Source organism: Styela clava, chromosome 7 (assembly GCF_964204865.1).
Source record: "Styela clava chromosome 7, kaStyClav1.hap1.2, whole genome shotgun sequence".
Lineage (NCBI taxonomy): Eukaryota > Metazoa > Chordata > Ascidiacea > Stolidobranchia > Styelidae > Styela > Styela clava.
Window position 1 is genome coordinate 18881323 of NC_135256.1, and position 11396 is coordinate 18892718.

General features: G+C 34.4%; 1 protein-coding gene across 1 annotated transcript; it reads left to right on the forward strand.

Annotated features, from left to right (window-relative positions):
• Positions 1-3603: 3603 nt before the first annotated feature.
• Positions 3604-11375, forward strand: LOC120328645 (sulfoquinovosidase-like). The gene is made up of 15 exons (XM_039395173.2): positions 3604-3901; positions 4259-4521; positions 5290-5425; positions 5969-6076; positions 6429-6549; positions 6646-6829; positions 6895-7065; positions 7192-7309; positions 7385-7479; positions 7884-8088; positions 8701-8820; positions 9151-9302; positions 9948-10140; positions 10679-10891; positions 11254-11375. Exons 1-15 carry the CDS (start codon positions 3799-3801, stop codon positions 11373-11375), a joined length of 2304 nt encoding a protein of 767 aa, XP_039251107.2. The 5' UTR covers positions 3604-3798.
• Positions 11376-11396: the final 21 nt, after the last annotated feature.

Sequence of the window (11396 nt, forward strand, 5' to 3'; positions counted from 1 at the left end):
ATGTATAAATGCTGCCTTTGAGCACTATTGCTGTATGTATGTGTCAAACTTGATGAACATTATGTGATCGACTAACGATTATGTATCCAGGATGTGTGGCGCTTTTTGGACCATCTGAGCGACTATGGTTTCAAATAAGTAAGAAAAATAGTCAGACATGATTAATTACATTTTAATACACAAATTCGTGGGTCTGTGACAATTTTCTATGCTTCACGGAAATGGAATCATGGAACTCTCATTGAGTGGTTTGATGGCGCAATGACTAGAGTCCACAAACATAATTATTTCTGAGTAATTTAAAACACTTTTTTAGTCATAATTAATTTATGTGACTGGACCAGGAAATGCAAAAGTTATGGACCTAGTCAGTATGGTAAAAGCGGAAATAATCGTCATGCAATGGGCAGTCTACTTCCTTGTAAATTGCATGACCATTAGTATTATAATAATAATGTTATGGACACCGGAGTCAACATGGCAATTCTAAAACTTGTAGTATAAATTGTCCAAATATTTTACCCATTCACACAGCGCTGACGATAAAGCCATTGGAGCAGTAACTACCTTTCGTGCGCAACAACCAGATATTCAGATCCAGAGAATTCGTTGTATTTTGATTTCCAAATATTTCATGCGGTATCGAGCTTTATACCTGTTGTAATTCACATTTTTGATCCAGATTATTGGGCAATTTTTATCTACAGGTGGTGTGAATGGAAAAATAGAACCAATGCACCAACTTCAACCAGCGACATTTTATACTATTGATATATAAAACGAAACTATAAATGGGATTCAAATAAAATATTATGGAATCGTTTGTAATTTTTACTCTTTCAGTTTGCTAAGTTTGTGATTAACAAAATGGTCATAGCTTCATCAGTGCAGCTGAAATATAGATTTTCAGGCCAATTCTGTCATAATTAAATTCAATCGAATTTCCTAGTTCTAAAATTTAACATCTTACATGATGTTGGTGTTTTAATGTAACAATAGGGTGTACATAGTGTAAAATGAGTTTTGTTTTACAAAATATTTCACATATAATATAGGTAACACACCTATTCGACATAAAATCTCTCGAAAGCTGGAAGGTAGTTTATGGTAATAATTGCTTATGCGTTACATTTGCGTCCCCCTTATTTAATTATGATATCTCGACTTTCACATTATTGTCATCCATAACAGTTACTCATAAATAATCATGATTGACTGAATATCAGACATACCCGTGTTTCTCGCAAGTGGAACGTTTGCAGGACTTTACGTCATAGTGAGTAAGCGTCTTATGTTCTGATCATTTGACGAAAGAGGAATTCTACGAAGGTGACACGGCAATCTCAAAACAGGGAATGAATTTATGGAAGTTTAAGAGACAAAGTTCGAATATGACTCAAAAATATATATGGGAACAGATCAGGGAATTCTTCGGCGTTCGTAGTCGGTATTTAGATAGTGGTACTATATTCATTGATCGATTTGTGTGAATCAACCAAAATCGCTCTTTTTCGAAATATAGGACCAATTGCTTTGAAATTTTCAGTGGTTGAAGATTGTTTCTATCGATAGAGGGCTATTATTTTTATTTATTCAAAAAATTTCTATGGGCTCCATGGAATTTGTACTTTAAATTTTGTGTGATTACGTTATCAAAATCAAAAATGCGCACCGTGTGCCGTGGTTCCGTTGTCGCATTTCAGCGATCTCGTGGCCATTCTACAGGTTCTGTAAAAGATTGGAGGCTACTTGGTTTTGGCTTTCGTGACCAAATATTTGAGCATTGCGTTCCTAATTTTATACATCATGTGCATGTTTATTTTCTTGTATTTTTCTCGGAATTTTTGTCGGTGTGGCGAAAGAAGATCATATTATTCAACAAACCTCAAGGCTCATCTACCGCCTCCAGTGTGAGGGAATATGATTCGGCCGTTAGTATTTTATGATCATAAATCAAATCGATTGCGATATATTTAACGTTAAGTATTAATACATGTCGTGTGTGTTGAATTGTTCAGTGCATTTGTTTACTTTTTGATATGGTTCTTACTTGATAAATTTTGATTATAAAATTTGCAAAAACGATATTGACAATTTGTTTAACAGCACCGGCAAGTAGACCATAGTGTACTACAAATATACATGATTAAATTTGTGCACATATGGTTGTATGCTATCTCATTATACTATTCGAAATCTATGTCATTGGAAAAGTGAGAGATGTAATTGTATCAAATGATTAGACTGTTCCTCAAAATACTCCTGGCGTTGACCATATTATGAATTATAATGAAAGGTATAAATTACTGAAGTTACACATTCAGAAATTATATCAGTCTACACATAAGTTATTGATTAGTTAATTTGACTCATGAAGTAGGTATGAACTGAGATTTGACTGACAATAGTTTTGCCCAAATTCATGAACTCAATTTTTCAACCTGAAGATAGCCACGGGCAGTACAAATTAGACGATTGAGAGACCCTATACTTATATAAGTGAACATATACTTATAGCTTTATTGCAGTCTCCAACAATATATTATTATCTTATCTTAAAGTGAATAGATAATGAGTCTTTGAAGGTAAATTTTGATTTTAAATTAATGAAACATAACTAGAAATGAAATTTCATTTTTAAATTGGCTGGTACAAAAAATATATTCAACTTTGAAATTGAATTTCACGAAATTCGTAACTGCAACTTTGGGATTAATTAATTTTGTTTTTTTACTACTTTCACACGAATTGGGTTAATTTGGGGTTTCTGTTACAGAGACACTGCTGGTACATTTTACAATGATTACTATTTACAAAATCCAAATTTTAGAACCGAATGAGCTTGTTAATAGTATTGAAAACCGTTATTGCAATGAATGTTGTGCTTTTGTTAGTTGCCAGCGTCTCTTCCTTCCTTCGCACTGTATCATGAAGCAACATTGTTTAACAGCATCAGTAGATTTAACGACACGATATCTGTTTGCTAACAAATTCAAACAAAAGGAATAGTAAGTTTTGCTATGTAAGGAATACCGGTAATATTTGATTTAGCAGTTCAATATTGTCTTAACTGTATCACAAAAAATCATAAGTTTATAATATTTTCAAAGTAATTTAAAGAAGGAAATTGTTGAAATATATTACATTCTGGTGAAAATTAGTATAAAAATGTACAGTACAGCAATCGACGAGGCAGGTATGCTCAAAAAGTAAGAAATACATCGCTTTCTGCAAAAGCTAATTGATGCAAATTTGCAATTTTGATTTGCAACTTTCTGCATTACCGGTACAATCTCTCATTGCGTGAGGTTAGGTCTCTTACTGTTTACTGTTATCATCCGATATATGATAGTCAATTATTGGGTGTGAATAACGTGGTCCCATTCACAAGTAAAGATTGGCGCATTTACCTTGAGATGATGACTTTAGCGTAGCTTTTGTAATTCAAAATTTGTTGCCTGAATATTATAAATTTTGACATCTCAGATGGAAGCTCTATTCTACTCTGTTTCATGCTTGCGTAGGCAAGTTATATAGGCTACAGGAAAGCATGATTGTCACTCTTGTAATCACGCCTAAAATAAGCGTTCAAAAGAGAAGAGGTATTATTAATTAATATTAATCTAGGATTGGTAAACACAATCACAGCTATACGGTATTACATTTTGGCTAACCCCATTGAACTTTTTCCAAGCTTCAAATATAGTCCAAACCCTCTTCTGACGAAGCGAATTGACGCGGGAGTGGGATCAATCTGTAGTTAACGCCAGATTTTGTTGTCACTTTCACCTTTCTGAAATGAGGATCGTCTGGGTGACTATATTGCTGTTTCAATGCGTTTGCGAAATAACTGGAAAAGGATGCCAACAAATTGTATTTGAGAAGACCAATACGTCCGTTGGTAAGTTTTTTATACTGACAACTACCTAACGATGTTAACAGTCATGAAATGTTTTCTAAATAGAATGAGCGAATTTCGAGATCTTACTGACTGTATTTCGTTTGGTCGATATGCCCACACCAAAGAACATCCTCTGAAACCGTGCAATCCTATTGTACAAATTCACAATTACGACCCCTCACCATATCCATGATGTTGTCTTCAACTCTTTATTGAAAATTACTTGATCTTGTCGTATCTTATGAATTTCCGCGTCCGGCTTGTATTCTAATCAGAGTATGGTATAGGACTATAGGAGGTAGTCTTGGTCTTCCATTCGGAAGCGAATTGACTGTACGAAATTCTATTTTATTACAGAAATATTTATTGCTGGAAAATCAGTTATTAAACATTCTCAAAATAATCCGATAATAGAAGTAGGAAAAGCAACGTCATCCTACAAAGGTATTCTGGGAAATTTTTATGTAAATGATGATGTCACATCAAGAATACCGCTCGAAGGTTTCAAACTTTTGCTGCCTGATGAAACCGTTGTCGCATCGGGAGCTGGCCCAGTTAGCGGAACGGGCAACAATTTAGCCATTTTGTTCTTCAGCAGTAAAAACAAAACGAGTTCACAGGTATACATCTTACTCTTATTAGAATATAAACACGATAATCTTACTAAGACTTTATACAAATATGAAAACCTCTTTGCAGTTGAGCCTGGACATAGAGGAATAGGATTGTTTCTAGTATTTTCTTCTTATGTAGCAAAATATGAATTATTATCATTTGAAGCTATCCTAATTGATAAATGATTAGATTCTTAGACGACGTAAATATGCTCTTTCTGTATTTTATATTTCGAACAAGCGAAAATACCATACCATCAATAAATGTCCTAAGTCGTGTCCAGAAATTTCGCCGTAGGAAATCTCGCCGCAGAAAATTTTGCCGCAGGAAATTTCGCCGCATAGAAAAATTCGCCGCATGAAAAATCAATGAAAAAGTATTTGTGATAGCATGAAAAATTACTGTTATATGGTTAAGGTTAGGGTATGCTCTTAAATAACGAATCTTTTTTAAATAAAAAATTTGTTTTACAGCAAAATGCTCTTGCGGCGATTTTCATGCGGCGATTTTTCCTATGCAGCGAAATTTCCTGCGCTAGATTTCCGACGGCGAAGTTTCCTAGAAACGTCCTAAGTAACGCAACATTCTATACATCACCTATCAAATATATTTTTGTCAGACAATTTATTGTTCAGCAAACATTGTATACTTGTGTAGCCTTAAAATCAAACTCGCTGTTTTTGTGGTGGCCTGATAGCCTTCTACGAATGAAGCCATTCCTATGATTGATTTCATATATTCAAACTCATTCCTTACTTGATTTTCACTTGAAGGTTGAAATGAAATTTAGTTGTGAAATATCTGGCAACATCAAAATCCACATTGACTTGTTTGATAAAACGTCGTCTGGAAAAAATACTCGTCTTTGGATCAAAATGTATGCAACAGAAAGTGAAAAAGTTTATGGAGGTAAATTAAACCTAGTATTAATAATTTAATACTATTATTTTTCAACCGGTTTTGTAGAGTCGAGTTTTTGCTGGTGTCGGAGCCGGAGTCTCATTCAAACTTTTCGCCGTCGCGATATGGCTGGGCCACGGAATTAAACTTTTAAAAGTTACTGTCGACATCTCCAACTAAAACAGAATAAAGCTTGTCAACAATGATGTCTTAGTCACGAAAATTATGTTACGAGTCGAAATGAAAATTTATTTGAACCTGGATTCGGTCAGGTTGTAAATAAATCGGAGTTGGTGGCAAGTTAATGACAAATGCTGGTTATAAAACAAGGAAATCTTGAGTTTTCACATTAGCTGCATGGAATGTAGAACGACGCACTATGCCGAACAAGCTTAGTTCTACCCAATGTTTTTTATGGAGAAAGTACTGAAAGGATTATTTTACATTTTCATTTGATTTTCATTTGGGACCATCGATTGTGACAATTTGCTTGTTTTGATTGAACTTCCTTTGGAGAAATGCACCAATTGAAAATCTTTCTGTTCATATCAGGTGGAGAGCAATTTACCTATTTTCAAATGAGAGGGCATGCTTTTCCCATTTGGGTGAGAGAACAGGGCGTTTCGCGAGACTATAAGAAACTCACAACTCACTTAGCAGGTAAGTTTTCTGAATTTTATTTTATCTTCCTTTCTCTCATTCGCCCTTCTTTACCTCCTTCTTAAAGGGCTGCAGTATGATGCAACATTCATCACAGTTTGTTTGTTGTAAAAAAGTGGCCTTCCCTTACAACTACCGGACCAATCGATTTCAAATTTTGAGTACTTGAAAATGGCAAAAGACTCTTAGACTCTTTTTATTGCATTTTTCTTGCGTCCTACGTGACCCGATATTCCACCCCAAATTTTGCCATTTTATTTCATGGGAACACTTTTATATGATACATGAGAATACTTTGTATAAGTTTTGGCCTCCGTGTTCATATATTTGAGAGTTGCATCCTTGCTTTTAGAAATAATCGGGAATGCTGGAGGGGATTATCATACGACATATTGGACCCAAGCAACATACGTATCAAGCAGATTACTATACGTTCATGTCAACCATTCATACTACAACGTTCTAAATTTCACGTAAGGAGAGAATATATTATAACAGTACACAAACTCCTTTGTCAAAACCTTTATATATTTTATTATGATATTTTGACTCTTTGACGCTATTTCAAGATCAAACGCGTATCACGAATTAGAACTGTGGGAGGATGTTAGCAGTGTCGATATTTATGTCGATGTAGCAAAATCTTGGCCCGAACTTTTAACAAAGCTCACAGGATTTTTCGGAAGACAACCAAAACCACCAAAGTGGCTTTACGACGGTGCGATTCTGGGCATCCAAGGTGGTAAAAATGAGGTAATATTACCTTCTGAATAATATAAAGGCCTCGTAATATTGTATAATTGTATGTTTTCGTCAAGGCTATACGTAAATACGAACTTCTTAAAGAACAAGGTGTTAAGATCAGCGGAATATGGATACAAGATTGGCCAGGAAAATTTCATACCTCATTGGGAAAACGGGTTTACTGGAATTGGGAACTCAATGAAGAATTTTATTGGCCTTTAGATGTCGCAAAAGAGCGATTCCAGGTAATGTGAAACTATCAATTGTAATTGTATGATTATACGAAAAATTGTCGACTCTTCAACATAATAGGACTTAACAATAACATATGTTACAACGCATGGTAAATATCAGAATTGTATATTTTGAAGGAATATCTTAAAGAAGGTGTTCGTTTTCTCTCGTACATCAATCCGCACATAATAGACGGAAGTAAAATGTATAAACATGCAGATGAAAGAGGATATTTTATAAAGAATTCAACTACAGGTTATATGATAATTTCTTAAATATGATAGAAAGTATTTAGCTCCAAAAAAATCCCAATTTTTGTATTCTATTTAGGGAAGACATTGCTGGTTGATTTTGGAGAATTCGATTGTGGAACTGTTGATTTAACAAATCCCGAAGCATACGAATGGTACAAAAGTGTTTTGACGGTAACTCCAGTGCCATGTTTTTACGTATATACAGTGACTAATATATTACAGTGATTAATTAGCATTATAATATTTTTATCGATTCTATAAGTAGCAGCCGTATAATATTACCTTCTATAAATGAATGGGTTAATAATTACTCAGTGACTCACTCAGAGTTACTATGTGATATGAAGGAGTAAAAAAGTTATGCCACAACCATATACTAGCATAGCGGGGTGGTGCATATTCAAGACACTTCTTCTCCAGTTAGTTTTCATTGGGAATTATAAATGCAGCAGTATATGCTTTTAAAATGACAACGCCGCCTACCGATTGAAATTCCGATTTTAAAGTCACATTTTGTTTATGAATATTATTTTATTCAAAATATGACGTTCACAAAAAATATCACTCAAAACCAGGGCATGCTTGACATAGGATTCTCCGGCTGGATGGCTGATTTCGGTGGAGAATATTTGCCGGTAGACGACGATATATATTTTTATGACAATCGAATTTCGTCTGCTGGAATGCACAATTATTATTCATATTTATGGGCTAAATTAAACAGAGATGCTATTGAGGAAGCAGGAAGATTGGAAGATGCTTTCGTGTTCATGAGATCAGGTGATTTTTTCGATATACGTTTTTCATCACGTTGATTGGTGAATTTGTTTGTCTAAGGAATCTTTGTCTTGTTCAAACAAAATAATACTGAATAAAATTTACGACGGTATTATTATTATTTTGTTGTGCCTTCGACTGGCATAGTTTTGTATACCAAGACAGAATGTAAGATGTCTCGTTGAATGTTCAAATGTTACTCTCCGCGGTGAGAACGGGAGGAATGTATTTGGGATTAGCAAACAAATTGATAATATTTACAGAGATATATCCAGTTCTCAGAAATGTTAAATTAAAAATAATAGGTGGAAGTTGTATTGGCGACAATAATTTATGATTTTATGTTAACTTTTAAAAACCTTTTTGAGTGTCGCAAAGTCCATCTTCGTCACAGTTGATTTTGTGTTGATGATGCTTCAAACGACAGTTTCCTCTTTGTGATCTAAATAGGTTTATTTTTATTGTATTCAATGCTCACAAATTTACAAACACATTGAAAAATGAGGGGTTTATATAGTTGTTTAGCTGCTCGCCACGTGGTTAGTTTGAAGCTAATATTCTAAATATAATTGAAACCATTTTCAGTTTGATATTACTTCTTCCTTTTTAATTTAGGATATGCTTCATCTCCGGGTCAAACTCTGATGGCATGGGCTGGTGACCAAAACGTCGATTATTTCTATGGAGATGGATTACCATCAGTCATTCCAGCGACTCTTTCACTCGGAATGTCTGGTTAGTTTTAGCCGAAGTTCATATCAAGTCATATTGAAATCCGATTATCTTGTTGTTAACTTGTTCCCTGTTCTCTATATTTTTATATGTTTTGTCAATAGTCCATTAGTTTGCTGAAGTATCAACATATTAAAAATTTCTAATTAAATCGAAGCGTCTTTTCAAACATTCTGACTCTGCCCCATCGAAAAAAAAGCTCTAGAATCACAGACCGCCGATAATGTCATATAAAATACAACCAATAAATTAAACTGATTGTCATCATTCTAGATCGAAAAGTTTGCCATTATCTACCCCACTTCATATAATCAAATGCATCGGTTTTTGTAGGAATGGGTTTATCACATTCTGATATCGGGGGCTACGTTTCTTTACTTATGATGGTAAGAAATGAAGAATTGATATTGAGATGGTCGGAGATGTCTGTTTTTACTCAAGTCATGAGAACTCATGAATGTAATCGACCAGATCGAAATTGGCAGGTATCGCATTTGCTACTAATTTAATGAGATGAATAAGATAGGACCTTTCATATTCATATTGCGGGAAATGAAATCAGCTACTTGGATAATATAATTATAATGCCTTTCGTCGGAATATTCACTAAAAATTAAAAAAATTCGCTAGAGAATCTTTAATATCCGAGTAAAATTTGGAGTGCCATACCAGATGCAAATAACATTACGGATACCACATAGCAATATAGTAATACCTACTAAATAAATGCAGACAATTTAAGTAACTGATTCAAATGTGAAACCAGGAAATTTCTGGAAAGTTTTCGATGTTTGGTATCTTTAATAATTACTTTTCGTGTACTCCCGTAGTGTGTGTACCAGGTTAGGGTTAGGCCATAATTTGTCTCTCATTCCGATTTTCTTATTTTAGTTCTATTCCGAGTTCGGGAACTGTTTTTTGTTAACCAAGTGAATATATCCCCTGCCCATAGGCTTCCGTCCCTTTACACAACTTGGTGTAAAGTAGGCGAACAAAATTTATTACCTCCATATTGGTACACATACTTCTGGAGCGCCGTTTTTCGTTTATAAGCCACCCAAATAAAATACATAGCGACTTTGATCTTAAACAAATCAAAGTCATTTTATAAATTGTATGACATTCGATAGGTTTATACAACAAATAGGACAATGCGAGAATTTGCACAACTAACAAAACTACATTCAATCCTGCGACCATATCATGAATTTGTTGCAGAAGAGAATCATAAATATGGATGGCCCGTACAAAGACCACTATTCTTCAGCTATCCTAATGACGAAACATCGTATGATATCCAATACCAATACATGTATGGTCCAGGTAAGTTTAAAGTCTCGGTTTTTTAAGATTACAAAAAATATTATCAAAATATTATAATTTATTAGAGAAAGAAATGTACCGTAGGCATTTTGTAATTCCATATGTTTCATTCATTACATTTACCTGTAATCATGGGATGATAAAATAAATGGTGACCGAACATTTGATCCCAGCACGGTTCAATCTATATGCGGGTGCTAAACCCCATGGGTTAGGGTTAGTATGGGTTCAAATGTAATGGAACCAAAATAAATAAGAGCAATTTCTGTGCGTTCAAAAAATTTGAATCAATTTTGAACCCTCAAAATCGATTTTCTTTTTCTCATTTAGCCGCGGATATTCTTTGAATATAATCTGAAACGGGTTATAGGAACGGCATTTGTCTCTCCATCTTTTCATGTAATGGTTACATTTTCATATGGTAATTTTGCCTAATTGGGTGACGTTAAGTTAGGTATGCCCGAGTATTATGCTTTTAAACGAAGGTGCCTTCATAACTTGATAGCAATATTTATTGAAATCTAATAATCGTTTTCAGATTTACTCGTTGCTCCAGTTCTGACTGAAGGATCGAGAGAATGGGAAGTTTATTTTCCTCCTGATGACTGGGTTTATCTTTGGCAAGATGAAATTTACTCTTTCAAATCAAAAACAGGTCAATATTTGATGATTAATGCTCCCATGGGTAGACCACCAGTGTTTTATAGAAAAGGAAGTGATTGGGAAAAACTATTTCTTCAACTTCGAAAAGGTGGGTATTCCCTTATACGTCAATACGAATAAATTCCAGGCAGGGGCGTTGAGGTGCCCGATAATCCTTTTGAATGATTAGGCAGTAGCACGACTATAACTTACAACCTTTACTGTACTCTGCGGAATATGCTTTTGTATACTTCAGGGCCTATTCTACTCTTAAGTTATGTCATGGCATATTGCAATCAAAGGTTCGGTGGTCTCGTATTCAGTTCTATTCAATACCATGTTTAAGGTGTCGCTCATGGCATCTAGCCACCCGGTTATTTGTTGTTTACAAATAGGTGATTCTCTGCTCGGGTTAGTAGTGTGTACCTAAAAACAAATGTCATTTTCGACCATATTTTCGTGTTTATACAGAGAACATGACAAGTACCGAAGAGCCTCAAGGTCTTTCGTGGGAACTTCTGTTGTCGAATCCAATGATATTTTTCTATTTATTGCTAAGAAAGATATTCTATTATGTATTGTTCTATTATTGAGCAATTATTGTAGGAAATATA